Source organism: Zonotrichia leucophrys, chromosome 5 (assembly GCF_028769735.1).
Source record: "Zonotrichia leucophrys gambelii isolate GWCS_2022_RI chromosome 5, RI_Zleu_2.0, whole genome shotgun sequence".
In the NCBI taxonomy this organism is placed as follows: domain Eukaryota; kingdom Metazoa; phylum Chordata; class Aves; order Passeriformes; family Passerellidae; genus Zonotrichia; species Zonotrichia leucophrys.
In genome coordinates, this window is record NC_088175.1 from 18620216 (window position 1) to 18639630 (window position 19415).

Below are 19415 nucleotides of genomic sequence, written 5' to 3' on the forward strand. Positions count from 1 at the left end.
AGTAATGCAGTTAATATCAATCACAACAGTAGACATGTACACCTGCTCCTCCTGCTGGCTTACTGTTCAGCTAGGCCCATCTAACTAGAAGTCACATGTCAGGATCCAAAGAGACAGAGATGCCAGGCAAGAGGAGGGCAAAACCATCACTTTTCTCAGTAGTTGCCCACAACAGTCTCAAAGCAGCAGCCCGCCACTGCCAGCTCCTGGGCTGCTTCTGCCCCTTCAGTCTGCCACAGCAACCCTTAGATGCCATACCTTACAGATATTTTCACAGTTCTTCACATGTACTCAGAGAACAGCAAGAGTCTGAAAGAAGCCCTGCAGTCTGATACTTACACCTCGCTCCAGTTGTGCAAACTCCAAGGGAAAACAGTTGTTTTGGGACTGTCCCTTTACAGGGCACCAGCACACTTCAGAGCCAGAGGATGAAACTTTTAAGATTTATGGAAGATGCAATTTCATAGGAAGAAAAGGATTAAGGTAACCTACCAACTTGCTTTCCTACCCCCCAAAAAGAATCCTTTAGATGCTGAACAGTACATGTTCCATATTTTCCAGCCAAAGTTAGTATTTGTTACAAGATCAAGATGAGCTGTTGTGAAACAGGAAGTGTACAACACACCAAACCTCAATCAGAAAAGATGCTCCCTGTTAGCTGAGCTGAGAAGCAGTTGTGCAAGTATGCACACATCTACCCCCTGTGGCACCTCAGTACCTGCACAAGGCACTCCTGCTCACCAGCTAGAAGCAAAGGCTGCTAAGGGCACGTACTTGGCAGCGGAGGGCGCGGAGGCCCGAAGTCCCGTGCTGGAAAGCCTTCCCGTGGCCCTGGAAAGCATTCCCGTGGCCCGTAGATGGCAGCAGGAGGAGGAGGAGGAAAAGGAGGGCCTCTCCTCATGAAAGGTACTGGTGGTGCTCTGGGATCCACAGGCATCAGCGGGGGTCTGACTGGAGGGAAAGGTGGGGGTGCAAACCCTGAAGCCACAGCTTCACTTTCAGGCGCCAGCGACTGATCAGGGAGCGAGTTCTGCAACACAAGGAAACCAGGGAAGTCAGGGGAGGGAAAGGGAACATCTCCAGTGCCACCAGGCCCACTTTCACGTGGCTGTGACACTAGCAAAGAGCTAGCTCCAACTCTGCCTTAGCTGCAGCAAGACCCTGAGCAAGGCTATCTACGTGTACTGACCAGCTGCTTGAGCACAGCTTAGTGTTTTGGGACAGAATTACTTTTCAACAGGGATTATATTAGTAATACATCAAAGTAATTCACAAGGCAATAATTGTTGTGGCAAAGTATACATATAATTTTATAATTTGCACTGAAGAGTGCAATATAATGTGACCAGTGGACTACAGACAAATGTTTCCATGTTTTTTGCAGAAAATTAAAGCTTCTTTAAATCAAGCCTCTCTATAGCTACTTACACTAAGGTTAGAATGATCCTTCATCCCCTCTCCACTTGGTTCTGTTCGTGGACTATGTTCTGAAGATGTCTGTCCATCTGTATGCAAAAGTTTAAAGTTATTCAGTGCTGATCTCTTTCTCTCCATTGATTTCAGTATTTTTTTCTGAAATCAGGATAGACTGGCAACACAACCAATAGCAAGCAGCAGTTCCATTTACCCCCTCCCTCCCATTAATAGTTTATTTCTTCAGTAAGCCCCATGCTGGGAATGGCTGGGCTATGATATGCTTTTGGCACACAGCTTCACACCAATCCTATTCAAGTATGACAAAAACCAATTCCCTTCTTGGCTGACAAATATCAAGGAAATTTCCAGAACTACATCAGTTTTGAATGAGTAGTCAGAAGAAATTATAATAATAATAATAATAACCATCATCATTATCATCGTCCTCCTCCTCTCATTAGCCTTATTTACTTTATATGTAGAGATAAATAGAAACTTCAATCTTTTTACTTTTAAACTTTGCTAGGAACAAGTATTTTGCTAGGAACAAGTATTTTTATTAACAGCTAGAGAAAACTATTAAAGGGAATTGTCAGAGAGAAGAATCTGACTGGAAAAAAATATACTAAATATATACACTAAATACACTTTCTTTAAACGAACAACCCCCCAAATCTGGGATTTGACAAATATTGCTTTCTTACGCTTCAGCTTGAATAGAGATGATTATACTGAAAAAGAACAAACCAAAACAAGCCTTTTAACTAGTGACAGAGTTTTTATGTGCATGTTGTATTTCTACTCCTTGAAAGGAAACAAAGCTTTTTTTCTCAATGAACAGACAGCTCTTTTTGACAACTCTAAATTACTTGTCATTTCAAGCAGGCCCAGCCTTGTTGATGATATTGTTACTTAATCTAAAACACTTCAACTCCTATGTCACACAGACAAAGAGAATACTCGTGCCTTGATATTTATGTTGCATAACACTTTGCATTTTAGGTCCTTAGAAGTTCCTCACAAACTCTGTCGGCCTTTAACTCTTCTTTCTGGCAAGATGTTTCCTGCTCCAGCTACCTCCTCAAGTAAAAAGTTTTCATAGTTTTCCACACCATCTTAGGAAAATCCATATTCTTTTGTTCACTTTAAATAACATTTTGATTATCTTCTTAAGAAATGTAACCTGTTAACTCTAATGAGTAGGAGCCTTGATTTCAGTACTGTGAGACACTCTGCTGTTCTGAAGTCAGATGTGCTGGATGGGCTGGTTTTTGGTTGTTGTTTTTTTAATTGAAGGGTTTTTTTGGGGTTTTGGGTTTTTTTACAAATACTCAGCCAACTCTAGTGAAATTATGTGTCTCTAAAAAGCAACATTCACACATTCTTAATGACCTGTTAAATGCTTGCAACAAAGTTATCCAAAACCCTGTTTCCATTCAAACAGCTCTGAATTGCGCAGAACTGACTACAACTTTTAAAAAAAATTAATTGTTGCTTGGCAGTGACTGAAGAAAGGGTAAAAAAAGGATGCATTAATAAGAACAAAAGCAGTGCACCTCTGCTGTCCTTCAGTCAGCAGCCAGGTGCCAGAAGAAAGAGCTCAGTGGAACACGAAGTATCAGAAGGCAGAAGTGAGAAAGCAGAAGCGCAACTGGCAGAAGGCTTGGGAAGAGGGAAGGTCAGGAGCTGCACAGGAACAGAACTGTCTTCCAGTAAAGAACAACCCCCTGTGAAACCTGAACCTTCAACTTGAAACTGCATTCAGCATTCCCAGTTCTCACACACTGTGGCACCGAGCAGCAAAGGTTCTCTCTCCTCTGGCCAGAAACGGTGCAAGGGAGATGGCAACTTCCTACTGATCATGTCAGGAACTGAGTCCTGGTGGTGAAGTTTCTGCTGGGAATTTAATGGCTTCACTTCCCTGATGAATCAGACACAAGTGACTTACCAGGGCATTACATAAAGATGAAAAATGCTTAGTAAGTATGAAGCTCTGTGAGCAAACTTTACCTATGAGCTTCTGCCAGTTGCCAAGCGTCACAAACTAAAATGTCCATAATTGGCAAATTCAAAACTAGTGGGTCAGTGAAAGGTGTGATTAAACTGGGGCAATTCACTGTGAACTACAAGAAGCTGCCACTATGGTCAACAGTTTGAAGGAAGAGGCCTCAGACCTTCTGCCTCTGTGCACCAAGCCAGTGGACACCTGAACATTTGGCTGTTTCTGTTTCACTCTCTGTGAGTCTAAGCCTTCCTAACTTTACCAGATGTGGTACAGAAATGCAAGTATGGGTTTGTGATGTTTTAATGCTGTGATAAGCCTCATGGGAGGGACCAAAACAGACTCTCAACCAATTATGAGTGGTTAACACACAGAACAGTGAGGGCAGACCACAAAAATACCTGATGACTGCCACTGACAGAATCCTGCCCACCTGACAGCAGGGAGGGCTATTGCTCCAACAGGGAATGGCTGCATCAAGGCCAGCAGGTGTTCAAATGTTTCTTACACAATGGAACTTCATGTCTGTGGTAGCTACAAACCTGTCCTCTTGCCACAGCTCACACTTGGATTTTCCATTCTAGAGTATCATGGAAGCAACTCCCACCTGTTTTATCAAAAGACTGAACATTGTAAGCTCGTAGTTCTGCTGGTCCAGAAAGTCTTCCAGTATTTGGAGGATTAGGGAAAAATCTTTCTTGTCTTCGAGCAGGAAGAGCTGGATCAGCATAAGGCTCACCTAACATTGAAGAAATCACAAAAACCAGGTCTGTGAAGATTTATTCCTTCCATTCCACACAATTTTAGACCAGAAAGGTTCTCTGAGTATCTTAAGCTCTTGTAAATATACAAAGTGTCTATTAATCAGGGTGAGCAAACAAATCTTAAATAACACAGAGGAATCCCACTAAGTATATTCAACTACTTATGTTTCTAAAGAGCTGCAAAAGAAAAACTTCATTGATTTTTGGTTTAACTTAGGCAATCATAACTTTCAAAATGCTGCTGTAAGTTATAAACAGAGGGGCCTTGAAACAAAGGTTCAACCTAGCAAAGATGGAAGACAAAATAAGTAACTGTATGTTTTAAGCCATTCTTAGGTAAGAATACTGTTTTCCATTATGTTTCATAGTGCTGTAATATGTTTCCTCCAACTTGCCAGCACCAGATCTAGCAATCTGTCATGCAGCTACAAGACAAACTGCATCAGTGAGATCCAGGGGCAAGGTGGGCTAAGAGCAAGAAGGAAAGGCCAAGGAAAGCAAACTACCTCTCTGCAGGATCCTGTCAACAGACCACACCTGCCAGATGAGAAACTGCATCCTGAGAGGACCTTGAGTTCTCCCACCAGGCTTTTACACAGATGTGTATTGCTTGCTGCAGTAATAACTGAGGTTACCTAATTTTTTTTCTAAACTGGTAACATTTTTTCTTCTTTATTACAGGTATCGAGGAAGGTTGACCATACCCCCAAATTTTTCCTTGAAAATTATTCAGCAGAATTAACTCATCCCTGCTTTCCCTGAGTGGCTAAGTGCAATACAGATGTTTATCTGAAGAAGTGAGAGTGAAGACTGATTTTGCTGCTGTTAATCATTGAAGAGATAGTATCAACAGGAAAACACATGCCAGACAGGATGAATGTACCATGGTACTCCTGCACTATTAATATAAATGGGGTTTTTTTGAAAAATAATTTTTTTCGACATTGTCTAATTTTTATTTCAATAAATTAGACTTAAATAAATTTTACTTCTTAAATCTCTTAGTAATTTACTTCTATCCAGCCCTAATGCACTAAACAAACTCCCAGTAAAATGATGAAACCAAACAGTTGATTGTCCCTTGATAATACCAATATGTTCTTAAAAGATAGCAGAGAAGTGCAAGTGAATCACACTGTTCAAGAAGAGGAAAAAACTACTATTAAAAAAAACCAGTTCAGTTGCACGTGCAGGTCCAAGAAAACACTTAATATTTTTAAACCCAAACCAGTTAAATATATAGACTGCAAGTCAGTAACTGCTCTTTTCCATGGATACAGTAGCTAAGCAGAGTTTTTACCTGGTGGAGGCAGAATTATCCTGCGTTCTCTCTCCCAAGGAGGAGACAGGGATCCAGTATCTGATGGTGGTCTGTGGGCATCTGTTAATCTATCAGAATTCAGCTCTCCTCTTTCACTTCCAGCTTCGTACATGGCAGCTGGTCCTCTGGATCCTAATTGAAGCAATGGAGTAGTTATTCACCCTTGTGTTTTAAATCCTGTGCCATGGCTCTCCTCATTCAGCCTGGAGACAGTGGAACAGATCATGGAATGCCAGCACTGCCAGGACACAGGAGGCGTTGGCTCCACACGCTCGGCTGTTTGCTACCGACCACAAGAAGGGTTCAAAGGTGTGCAGAGAAAAGTCTTAGCTCAGTAACAGCACAGCACAGAGGACCTGCAATGCTTTTGAAAAACTAATAATTGTACAAGTTTCAGTTAATGTGAACCACACACCAGCACCCTCACGATAAATAATCTTCTCAGTGATTAAAACCTGCTGCTAATCAAACTAGCATGCTGAGAGTTAATACTGCTATCATAAAACACCCATCTGCATTCAACACTCTTCTGTGTCTAATTCTTTATTCAAGAAGAAGGAAAAAAACCAAACCAAAAAATCCAAACCTAACTAAAAAAAAAAAATCCTCTAAGGCCAGGTCAACACATAATCAAGTGCAAACTAAGAACCGTAAAAATGAGTGATTTTAGATGGCAAGCTTCCTCTAAAACAGACTGGGTCTGAAAAATTACAAAAATACTGAATTCTGCTATCATTCCCTAGTTCTCCATGCTATAATTCAACCTAAAACTTGAAGCCATTGTGTGTCTTGTGCAGTCTGAGATAAGTACTCTAATTGCACTTACTGAAATCCTTATAGAATAGAAATTTAGACATATTTCCCACTAATTAAGTAGAGGCTTCAGTGGGTGCAATGGTAAAAATGAATTAAACAGTAGCTTCTTTATTATCTGTAACAGATGCTGAACTTCACTCTAGCATTTACCTACACTGCTTCCATCAGCATAAGAAATATGAATGGAGGGTATTTTTCTTCCCTGACAACCCATGCTACCCCAGCTTACTTTCACCTGTTCTGGAATTTCTGAATTGTACTCCTTACACACACCCTCCTGGTCCCTTCTATCAGTAGGGAAGAAACACTCTCTATGTATGATGGCTACTTCAAATTTCGAACAAAGGGAAGGGAGACAAATAACTGAACCAGTAACTTTCTAATACCACAACCTCCAATAAAACTGCCTCGTGTTTTTGACAACATTCTCTGACAGACTGTAGACCAATGAGATGGAAGGGGTGGTATTCTTTCTTCAGAAAAATAATTGACTCCCTTTTACTTTACAATCACACTTATTTCAGCAGAACCCCATCTGTCCAAGAAAGAAAAGACAAGGGATAAGTCTGGCTTTTTACTTCTCTTATTTTATGCTTCTAAAATGAATCCACTGACCAACCTACGAAAAAACTAGATTTCCAATTGCATTGTTACACATTAAAAAACTTTAGAAGCAATCTGTAAAGCAGGAAGAGTTTGTTCAATTAACTGTTGATGCTGAATTGGTTGTTTTAATACTTTTTGTCACTAACAAGAGGAGAAGGTGTGACAGGTTTATAGGAGAGGAGAGAGAAATCCAGAATAGATACATTTTCAAGTTTAAGAATTGTACCTCTTCCTCCTCCTCCACCTGGAAGCATAGGTGAAAGCCTTAAAGGACCCTCCAATAAAGTTGGAGGGGAAAGAAAAGCTCTTGTTTCAGATGAAGGCCGGCCCATTGGTGAGGGTCCATATGGGGAATGCTCTGGAACAGTTAAAACAAAATACTCAAGTTCACAATACTTAGTTTAACAACTGTATAAATAACTTCTCATGTGAAGTTAAAAACTAAACTGTGTAACTAAAATGAAAACTGTGCTCTCATTACCATGCATAACATATTCCCAGTCTACTCTCATCAAAAATACAAATGCTCTTAGTTTCAACAAAATACTTGATGTGACCTAGAGTCACTTATGACCCAATTATTTTTTTAAATGACTGGTATTGTACATACACATGGCCAAGATAGTTTTCAAACAATTAAATATGTGTGGTCTTGGGAAACAAAACCATAAACCAAAAGAATTAGGCTCTATTTTACAATTCAATACTGTACCTCTGCCAAATGGTCTCATTGGAATATCAAGAGCATAAGGGTCTTTTTCTAAAAGTTCAAGTTTAAATTCTGCTTCAGTTAATCTGCAAAGAGACAACAAATAAGTAGTAAGTGACTAATAAATGCAAAAGCTTTACCAGACTACACTGCTTACTGCCAGGCTTTCTACCTAACTGGTTAATGAAGCAAGGTATTTTATTTCCTAAATAAATATGACAAAGGTTGACACAGTACTCTGAACTTACGCCTGAGAGTATTTCTCTATACTGCTGCGTTTAAACTGTAATTCAGAAGTTGAAGTTGCATTTTAGATGTCACATTCTTAATATGACATCACTCTAATTGCCCTCCAAGTATGAGTTAACCTCACACCTGAAAGTTCCTCTCAATGACCACCGTTAGTTCAGCAATAACTTCTGAGATAAGCTGTGAAATCATTTTACTAACTTAAAACAAACAATCCCCCCACTCCTCCCCGACATCTGTGTTCTAGTACTACATTCTGCTTCTTTCCCCAGGTATTTCAATACTTCACATAGTTCCTCAGTTCTTACTTTCTTGCATGTCATAATTACAGGAAAGCTCAAGTGACTGCCCTTCTTTCAGAACTCAAACACTGTGATCTCTCTGCTGTATTTGGGCCACAATACATTAACAGAAAACATCAATCTGCCTAAATCCAACACATGCCAAACTGCATTTGTTTAAGAGTGGAGAAGAACTGCACTTACTTTTGTCTGTTATGTGCATTTTCTTTTTTTATATCATTGAGGTGTCTTTCAGCTGCTCGGGCTGTCAGCTTTGGGAAAAGACAAAAACCAGGCTTAGATATTGCTATTTTTTGATTAAATGCTTCATAAATATGACAATTCCTAGGTCCAAGACATTCTATGTGAAGTGTATAAATTGCATTTTCACAAGAGATGACTCATGTATGGAGCCTCACATATGTCAGCAAATTATATTAGCAGCTCTAAAACTCAAATTTTGGAGGAATGATAAGGCTTTCCTGCAGGTTCTTAAAACTTCAGAAATTGAATTCTTTGGTTACACCTGCTTTGAAGCATTTACAGAAGATCTGAAGTCTCAAATTCTATGTAAGAATGTTGTATTTTAAAATCAGATAGATAAAATCTCTGGAATTATGACCACAAAGCACCATAGCTTTTAGCAGGATTTTATCTCAGACATTCTGTGAAAGTGAAGAATGTATTAGTCAGGAGATAGTTTAAATTTTCCTGTTTGGAAAAAAAGACAAAAACAAATTTTGTAGAAACATTGTTAGGAAGCATTGTCAATGGAACATACTGTTATGACAGGACATAATGTGTTCTACTTATAGATAAAAGAAGTGAAGTACATCCAAAGAAAATATCAAAATGGCATTGAAACAAGGCCAAAAGCTTTCATTATTAGCAAAACATCACACATTTGTTATATGGTGTCATGTTCTTCCAGCAGATTTATTGCTGTAACAAATGATATAATATTATCATTCTACTGTGTTCATAAGTATCCAGTTTAATTTTTCCAACTATTTTATATAATAGAAGTGTTTTCAACATGCTTTTGTGTATTTATACAAGAAATATGTTTCAAAGTGAAAGGTTAGAGCTAATTTTGATGATCTGTTTTTAGTATGAACTAAGAGGTGATAAAGCAAACTTTTCAAATAATGAAAATGCAGAAAACACAGAAAATGCAGTATTTGGAACTTACCCAATTATCATGAGCTTTTTTCTCATGTGAAGTAATCTGTGAAGGAGAGATTAATTATTCACCTAAACCCCAAAACTTACGATTGTATGCTCTTTTTATAAATTTAATGTGTGGGCAATTTATAATGAGGTGCCTAAACTGAAAATTCAACTTTATTGGAAAGTTATCTGGTGATCTCTGCTATGACATTGTGTCAGTCAAAAGCAGATGACATTAAGAAGAGGGAGGGGGAGGCAAAATTAGACACCCAACAAAGCCAAGCCAAGCCAAGCCAAACAGAGTTCACAGGCTAACAGCAAGTGGTATTCCAGTTGCAGTAAATCCCTCCTGCTGGCATGGATGTAGTCACACAGCACAAAATACCTGATTCTCATAAGAACGAATGGTTCTCTCCAGCTCCTCTTCCAGGTCCTTTGCTCGCTCTCTGTAACAAAATGAGAACTTATGATATTGTAATAAAACGTGCAGGAAAGTCTGGAATACAATAAACTCACAATAAACAAGGTGTAATTAAGATATTTTTAATCCAAAAGACAGTATTGTCACTTAGGCCCATGGGATATAAAAAATTATACTAACAGTGGAAATTCTAGCCTTACATTTGAGGCAAACAGGGATGCAAACAAGAGAACAGAAGCCAAAGCCCAACACACCCCCAAGTTTTCAGTGGTTTGTGATGTTTCCAGCATACAGGCTGTCCTTCCTCACGTGCCCTGCCAGCCTCACCCAGCTCAGCACAGAACTGATGTGGCTGGAGCACCCACTGTCACAGGCAGCCTGAGGGACAGGCACCTGCACTGAAGTTACTTCAAGACCTCGTGTCTGACGCCACCTTTGCTGCCAGCTGCCCGTGCACAGCCTCTCTGGGCTCTACACCTTCTCAGCAGGTGGGGCAAAGACACAGACAATGCTTGGTTGGACTCAATTTGCAATATTAATATTCTCTTTAAAATTAGGATGCCTACAAAATGCATGTTCTGGATAAATCAGGAAGAGTGAGTTCTGTCTTCCTGTATGAATACTGAAAAATGTCCACAAAGAAGAAGTCACTACTGTTCAGTCAGGCCTAACTAACTGAACCCTGCCCCCATAAACACTGAAGTAAAATAGCAAATATACATTACATATTGAAAAATTATGCCACAGTGAGAGGAAATGCAGAAAAATCCAGAGGTACACAGCTGGTGTAACAAAAACCAGAGCAAAGCAGTTAAGAAACAGCTACAGCAAATAATCACCCCTGACAATATTTTGGTAAATAATTTCTAAGCAACAGGACTATCTGAAAAGCTTTGAGAAACAGAAATAGAATACTATAACTATACAGCATAAATGTGAGCTCTGTATGAAAACTGAACATTCCATATATTTCACAACATCCTCTTAACTTTTTATTTTTAGCTTTGTTCAGTAAGGAGAACTAGATTAGAGACCCCCTTCTACCACACCATTAAAGCTCCTTTATCAGTACAATTAGGATTCTAATGGAAAAGCAGGTGCCATAATCTTTAACACCCAAATGTTTTAACATTTAAACTTTTTTAAAATGTAAAACCACCCACAGTCTGTATTATTACACACAAACCAGTGTCTAACACATACACCACAAAGAAACTGGAAGAAAATACATTTGCTTATGCTGTGTTTTTTTAAATTCTCTATTGCACTTTCTTCACCTCGGAACAAGTGATTACAACAACTAAAATCTGCAATTACCTGTAGCTGTTAAGTTCTTCAGCAGCATGAATAATTTTTTCATCTACTTTAGAAAGTTTTTCTTCCTTCTGTAGACGTTCCCTCTCTTCTACTGTCAACTTCCTTTAAACAAAAAATTATTCAAATTATTCAAAATTATGGTTAATTTTGTTTCAAGTCAACAATTTTGAAAGCAGCCACAAATCGCATCAAACAAACTAAAACCCAAACTACACTAACAGTCAGAGATTTGTTCTGGTATTTTCTAAAAATAATTTTCTAGAGGAAAAAAAGAATGTTACTAGCTATTAAAAAAAAAGAAGTCTTTCCAGGTCGTCCTTTTTTATCCTAATGCCTTATTGGGCATTACAGAAGGAAAAACTCATGCATGAGGTAGTTCTGCAAAACACACATGGATACCACTGCTGAGTACAGCCCTGAATGGATAAATGGACATTTTCCTGTGAACAGCAGCTCCTAACAATCAAGCTGTCTAAATCATAGATCTTGTGAACATGATTTAAATTTATTTTCTACTCAATCTTCATTTCCTACTTTATAATTTTCCCTGTTTGAACAGATTCAGTTTTTAAACATTGCCTTAATTAATTCTAAGGGTTTTTTGTACTGCTACATCACCTCACCTGCTTCTCCCCACTCCTTTGTGGCTTTTCTAAAATTCTTTGATAAGCAGTGTACATTTGCTGAGTTTTAGTGAGGTTATTTTTAAATATCATCCACACAGTCTGTTTTCTGCCTGCTTATTGTATCTTTTTTTTAGCAGGTTCCTTCCCACTCCCTCCCTGCTCTTTTTTAAAAAATCAAAATACTAACACAGTGATTTCTAGGATTTATTGCATCTACAAAGATGCTAAATATCTACACAAAGATTCATGCTACAGAGCAGATTACTGAAAGTAATACTTCAAAAATGTCCTGCACACTGCTCAGTACAGGATCTAGTCTTGTGCTGATTCTCTTGCTGCCTTCAAGATTATGCCCACCCTTTGAAGAAATAATTTCTGATTAGTAAAACTAATTTTACACATGCCCTAAAGTGATGCACTCTGCTGCCACACACACACACACACTCCTGAAGGTTACCACATGCCCTGGACCAATCAACTTTAATTTCTAGTCCTAAACATATTTCTGATTTCAATCACTAGGTCATAATCCCTACTAACATTCTGACTGTGAGGCAGATAGTACAGCCTTCATCTTCTGGTTTTCTTGGTGAGGAAAGCCTGATTCACAAGGGTTCTATACTGCTTACCACCAAGAGCTTGCCTATGTTGTAAGTTTAGTTTTATATATATCTTGTCATTCCTCTCACATTCCTTGCTCTATTATATAAAATATATCTCACAGTTAAAGCACCTACTTATTTTCTTTCAGCAACTTTGACACATGTATTACATCAAATAATAATTCAATTAAAGAAAAAATAATCAAGCTGTCCTACTTTAATTGCCTTATTTCACAGATTAAAAATCTGTTACTTTGCTTCTGTACTTGCTTGTGGTAAAGTCCTAAAATGAACTGGTTCATGCAAACAGTTTCTATAAACTTTTGTAAACACAAATGTGCATGAAAGTGTAATAAATTGTCTACACAATTCAGAAAATTCTGGAAAGCAGTATTCAAACTTTCAATAATTTTCAGTCTCCCAAATCAGAGTTACATTCAAATCAAACAGCATTGAAGATAAGAAGCATTCAAGATAAGAAGAGGAACCAGCACCTGTGTAGTTTCATTTCATTTTCCTGATAAAGCTCAGTCATTACTTTAAGCTTCTGCTGAAGCTTTTGAACTTCGCTTTCAAAAGATTCATTTTCAGACTGCAAGGAAGCTTGCTGGCTTTGGAGGGTTTCTATGCGTTCTGTCAAAAGCAGAGATAATTATACTGGGATAACACATTGGCAATATTTCAGCACACAAGAGTCTGTAAAAATCTTTGATCCTATGTTGATTTAGTGACATAAGATACAAAGTTAACATATCTCAATATATGACACAAAATGAGAAACCAGCAATTATATTCTACCTGCCACAAAGTGCAGCCCTGTGTGTGTATCAGGCTTTTGCTCTAAACCATGTAAGTTCTTTGAAAACAACTCAGTTTTGTAATTCAGAATCTACATTTTCATTTAGGGCTCTTACTATTGTAATTACTTGACTAAAGGAGTACAACTAGCACCACCACATGCTCTTGCAGATATACCTATACAAGGTCCTCCTCAACAGCCTGAATGGGTAACTCAGATTTGTCAAACTACCTTTAACTTTCCAAATTGAATTCAAAATCACGTTTCTTTTCCTATTTATTATTCCTGTGCCTCTTTTCAAGAAATATAACAAAGCTTCAAGTAAGTTTGAACATCTTCATGGGAGAGAGCTACAGTCAATTTGGAGAACTCACTAGCACAAAGAATATGTTTAAAGTACTGTTAAGAAACTGAAAAATACAGCCTGACAGAGCATTTAACATTTAACCCAAATAACAAAGCCATACATTCACAAGTGATGGCTACTCTGCCAGCTATGATTATGAAAGCAATAGCTAATTACAGGTTTTCATTTGAACTTGAGTTGTTTTCATTTCATAAGGTTTAATTCACTATGTCCTACACAACAGAGGAAAAGAAACAGAGCAAGATGTTTTTAAGGTCAATTCTCTAAATGCAGTACTTTATATTTTAAGGACTGAGCTTCCACCCATTACAAACTAACTATAATTAAGCTACCCTTTTAATAGATGGTTTTAAAATTTAGAATAAAACTTCACTGTTTCATGTCCAGAAATTATGTGAAGAAGGTATTATGTATTCATTAACATTACTTTGCTCTTGTATTTTAAGATTCTATAGCTAACTTTATAGTTACAGAATATTCCAACAGAGTACAACCAAATTACGACTTTGATTGCTACACATCTAAAATCATGTATTTAAAATAGCTAAGCAACTTAAAAATAAATTTTAAAAATCAAGTAGTGATTACTGTAAACTTTATTCAGTTTTTACTGGAATTAATACTTGTAGCCTGTAACACCATTTTACCAAAGCAGCATCTTAAAGGCAAAACAGAGTTTAATTACCCATAAGTTCTTCTTTAGCTTTATTTTCATCAGACAGTTTTGAATACATTTGGTCTCTTTCTGCTTCCATGGTCTTTAAACAAGCATTTAACTACAATCAAGATTGAAAAAAAAAGGAGAACATTATAAGATTACAAGATTAAGAAAGTGCTTGCATGCAAAAAAATATCTAATTAAACTTTAAAATATGCTAAACTCTGATACTGGTATTACCAGAATAACTACATATTAGTTAGTTTCCCCTCTTCTGCCCACAAGCTTCTTAAAATCACATACCTTTGCAGCATAGATCAATTTCTTTACAGTTCGTTTTTGCTCATCATCTGCTTGAAGGAATAGAACAATAAATCACGTAAAAAGCATGAAAGGGTTTGTGACAGAGCTTACTGCTATTATTTGGTTTTTGTACAAGAGCAATGCCAACATAAAACATAGGTATGCTAACAATAGGCACAGCATACTTGGAGGATAAAGGAGCAAAACCAAAGCAGGGGTGTGAGTAGAAGTTATGCCATTGTAGTGTTTTGTTTGCCAGTCAATCACAACTCAGACTGGCCATGCTAACAGTGAGATGCTGAATACACACTCCAAGATTGATGGGCTTGTGCCCTGTGGTACCATAAGTACCAGCACAAAAAGAAGCTGCAGCAAGAAAGAGGAGGAAGAAGAGCTTTTCTGTGTTGCTGTTTAAGGGGACTCACATCTACACCCTTAGATGACACTGCTACCACACTGCCTGCAACAAGCAACACCTCTGTAAGGATAAGGAAGAAAAAATTAGGCTCTAAGGACCCTCACTACTACTGCTGGGAGGAACTTGAAGAATAAATAAAAGCAAGATTTCCACCTAGAAATGCCACAAAGTCACTGCTTAATATAGAGACATGTACTGCAGAATTCTGCAAGAGACTGACCCCTGAGTCTTTGCATTGCTCTCTGACAGTCTGTATGCCACACAGTGCTGAACAGGAAAATAGGTTGCTATTCCAGAGATGTCCAAGCATCAGTTAACAGTCCAACATGAATGACATTGGGTGAGATTTAAAAATCTGACTTCTACAAAGCTATTCTTGCAACTTTCCTGGCAGTTAGTCAGTTCTGTACTTCTAAAACATCTGTTAAATATTTAAATAGGGAAACCATACCCAAGTGCTCTCCATTCTCTGCTTCCCCCTTTATATCTGTGTCCCAGTGGTTGTCTTCAGTGTCACCATCCTCTTTTATTGCTGAACTCCAGTCTTTCATGTTCAGTATATATTGTGTCAGTGACTAAGAAAAAGCACACAAGAAACTCACAACCAAATAAAAGCAATGAAAATGTAGCTATCATTACAATTAGTGTTTAAGATTTCTGTCCTTTATTTAGTTCCCTTTGTAGATTAAGTCAGGCCCACATACAAGATTCTAGATGTCTGATAATACTTTTTCTATCAAAGCACGTGTTTGCAGGTCAACAGGCACATCCTTGTGAAGAATTTTCGGACAGCCCTAAGCATGGATGATTTTAGTTTGGCTTGTATATGTAAGGTACACAACTATAAGAGTATACACTCAAGTTCCACACTACAAACTGGGGACAGGGGGGAAAGCCAATACTCTATCAGAACTAAAAGAGATTTTACTCAGTTGTCTTTATCACACATCTCCATTGTGTTGCTAAGCAACCTTTTTTTGCTTAGCCAGAAACATTACATTAGAGAATAGAGACAGCAAACAAAAGCTCCAAACAGTGTAAGGCATATTAAGACAAAGAGAGGTTGTCAGGCTTTCTTGGAACTCTATGATTAGCATCAGTCTGAATAATTTGATTAAATCCTAAATGTCATAATTTACCTTGATTTGACTCTCTTTATTTTTCAAAACTTCTTCTACATCTGTTTTAGAAGACTCAAACATCTTTGTTTGTTCATTTAGTTCACTAAGTCGTTCACCCCATCCTTCAGCTTCCTGTAAAAGCTAAAAAGGGAAATACCACATTAGTGTGACTGCCTACAAACCAAGAATTGAGGATGAATAGTACTCAGCCTGTTACAGGTATTGGCTATACATAAGTGGGATTTAAACCTCTCACCCACCAGTAAGAATAACAGAGATAAGAGTAGAAGAAAGTTAGCCAAAGAGTTGAAAATTAAGACTTTTATGTTCAGTTCAGTTGCTTTAGGCTGCTATAGCTGTCCATTGTAATTAGTTGTTAGGATATTTTTAAGCATTTATAGCACATGTTTAGTTTATTCCACTGAAGTTTAAAAACCTTGATGTGACAATAGCAATGAATATAAAATAGTGACAATTTATTTAACAATGACATACACTGGAGAATGGATGGAAAACACACCCCAATAGGAATACACACTTCTGAAATGGTGCCTGTGTCTTTTTAGAAACAGTCAAAGAAGTAAGGGAAAACAGGAAGCTTTTAGGCAGTTATTTATAGTCACGTGACTTGCAAAACTGTACTATTTCTCTTCCTCCATACCTCTTGAAGCAGTTTTAAAATATTATTTTAAGAAAGCTTCCCCATTAATGAAAGTCACAGCTGTGTGTAATCAACACCTACTAGTATGTATCTCTGCAATTGACTCTGCTTAACTAAAATGATAGGTAGGTTCCAAGGTTACATTTTACAGATATTCCCTAGCAAAATCTCATTTCACAAAAATATTTTACTGAGTTAAGGGATTAGAACACCTTATCATCAGCTATTAAAAATAACCACTGCAACATATTAACTCATGATATTGTGAGAGCAACATTGAACAGATGCAAATTTCTGTTAAGACAAAACACGTGCTACCACAACATGGGGTAAACTACAACCAAACTGTCTTAAGAGTTTGTCAAAAAATACTGCTTCAGTTGCAAAACAGGCTATCAATTCAAGAGGAGTAAAAGTACAGAAAAGAATAACTAAGCTGAGCAAGAAGAACATAACAGGCAGTTGTACTAAAAATACAACCAGAAAATGGTAATTAAACAGGGGAACTGCCATGCAAATAGACAAGCAAGCTTGAACACTACTTATCAAAGAGAAACCAGACAGCACAGAACAAAGGTATGTGACTAGAATTGAATTAACACACATTGCCCCTTGGCACGCAACTGCACCTTCCAAGCCATAAAAGCCACGTATGAATTTGCAGCATCATGCAAACAATATATTAGAGATTAGAAGACATACACAGACAACTATTTTTATCATTTCCATCATCAAAAGATGACTTTTAAGAGATTTCTTCTTCATGAAGCCAAAGAGAAAATAAATTTACATGACTTTATACACCTGTAAGAATTACAATAAAGAGAAACAGCAAGGATTTGCAATGAGCTAAAGCAATATATATTTCCAATGATCCTGAAGAAGAAAAACAAACCAAAAAAACAGCAAAGCACAGAAGTTCATTAACACTTCCCTTGTTCAGCCTAAAAGGCCCAATCCTCTCTCTGACACATCACAAACCTGAAACAGCACATCTCCTACAAAGTTTAAGCTATGATGTGCCAGATTATGACCTATTTATGCAAATGAAGAGAGCGAGAAAGGACTCTAGTTTCTGTGAACAAATAGCACCTTTGTTACCTTTTGAGCATATGTGAAATTCCATCTTTGAAAAAAAAGTAAAAAACAAAAACAAAGTAGGATATGTTTAATCTGATACAGTAAACTAACACTCAATTAGAAAGCACCTCAGAAATGAGAACACAAATAAATAAAGCAGACATTTTCTCTTTTTTCCTTATCAGGTTTCAGCAACAAATAACATTAGGTTATTTATCTACTAAAAAGCACAACAAACTACAATATGCACAAATGTTCTCAAGCTACTGAAAACTGCAACAAACCTCAGTTAACAACAAAGTGTAGCAATTAATCCTAAATAATGTGGTTAAGAAAATACTTATATCCAGGTTGTTTTATCTGGAAGGAATACAAACCAACGTTTTTTCATCTAGGAACGTGGCAGTTAAACACTGAAAATTGTTTTTACTGATTTTCCCCCCCCTGGTTTTCCTTGATGTAAAATGATTGCCTAAGAAATATAGGCAATTGCCAGCACTTACCATCTTTCTCTAAGTACTATTTTTTTACTTTATAAAAAGGAAGAAAAGTGAAGATTTTTGTCACACACAAATAATTGGATTATTTCTATTTGAACCCAAGAAATGACCATGGGGAGGGAAAAGAAAACTCCTCTCTATTAAAAAATTTATGTATTGCTTCTCAAAATTTATTACATAAGAATACTGTCACATCTGAAACACAGCACTGAGACCAGACCCTTCCTCCTCACAAAAATAAAGAGGATGTAGAGATTAGGAAAAAAAAGACTCTTGAAAGCATATAATTCTCAAGTAACTTAATCTCACAATTATAACAATCAAATTCACTGCTTCTCCACCCACAGCTCTTAATAAAACTGTCTTCCTTTTTTGCTAATCACAAACACAGACTGCTTCTAGAATTAGGCAAAAAGACCAAGTTTTACTAATAGAGTTGTGCAGAACTGAAATATTCCTCCTATAAAAAAAATTTTATTTCATGTATCCCTTTCTTTTCTCCTGAACCACTAAGTCTGACATACACCATGTTTTGACAGAGAGGACTAAAGCACTCCCCAGCTTTCTATAAGACTGCTAGAAAGCAACAGGCCTGTACTTCCACTACTCTTTCCCCCATGCAAATATCTATCAGGTTATTCCTCAGACAACAGGGTGTGATAATATCTCTCAGATCATCAATCAGTCAGGAAAATAAGCACATATCCATTAAAACTACAATAAACCACCTCAAACCAACATTACACAGAACATTAAATATCTATTTATTAGAAAAAAAGAAATAGCTGCACTGTAAAGCAACCTGTTGCAAAGGACAACTATTGCATATACAAAATATTTTAAAATATTCAGTGTTCTTTGTGATCTGGCTACAGCACTGAGGAAAACAGACAATTAAATTTGGGAAGTAACAATCTTTTCTGTTCCTCTCTATTACATACCTGACTTTCAATTAATACATCTACAGAGGTACCAGAGTATGTTTTTTACCTGTCTTCTGAATACTCTGAAATTCCTCAATTTCTTTGGTTTTCTAGACCAAGTAAAAGAATTTCCTCTCTGCCTCTGTAGAAAATCTTAGCAGTGGACTTGTTCAGGTATTTCTGCTTTCCAACAGGTCTCAGCAAAGTTCTTACCAGAATTATATTATCACATGTTCTCCTTCCACTGAGCTCCATGCATGATTCCCCACAAACTGTAACTACTGC

At 37.3% G+C, this 19415-nt stretch overlaps 1 protein-coding gene across 3 annotated transcripts in view; it reads right to left on the bottom strand.

Moving 5' to 3' along the window:
• Positions 1 to 19415, bottom strand: part of MIA2 (MIA SH3 domain ER export factor 2) — a 38442-nt gene that overhangs the window by 4166 nt on the left and 14861 nt on the right. The window contains exons 14-28 of one of the 3 annotated variants that reach the window (XM_064715710.1): positions 15985 to 16107; positions 15297 to 15420; positions 14428 to 14474; positions 14152 to 14242; positions 12795 to 12933; positions 11073 to 11174; positions 9720 to 9780; positions 9357 to 9392; positions 8369 to 8436; positions 7638 to 7720; positions 7152 to 7283; positions 5483 to 5635; positions 4026 to 4157; positions 1429 to 1505; positions 775 to 1030 (exon numbers count right to left, since the gene is read on the bottom strand). In XM_064715710.1, the coding sequence (XP_064571780.1) occupies positions 775 to 1030; positions 1429 to 1505; positions 4026 to 4157; positions 5483 to 5635; positions 7152 to 7283; positions 7638 to 7720; positions 8369 to 8436; positions 9357 to 9392; positions 9720 to 9780; positions 11073 to 11174; positions 12795 to 12933; positions 14152 to 14242; positions 14428 to 14474; positions 15297 to 15420; positions 15985 to 16107 (1624 nt within the window). Of the gene's footprint in view, positions 1 to 774; positions 1031 to 1428; positions 1506 to 4025; positions 4158 to 5482; positions 5636 to 7151; positions 7284 to 7637; positions 7721 to 8368; positions 8437 to 9356; positions 9393 to 9719; positions 9781 to 11072; positions 11175 to 12794; positions 12934 to 14151; positions 14243 to 14427; positions 14478 to 15296; positions 15421 to 15984; positions 16108 to 19415 lie in introns of all 3 variants that reach the window. The other 2 variants (XM_064715711.1, XM_064715712.1) reach the window with 2 other exon arrangements.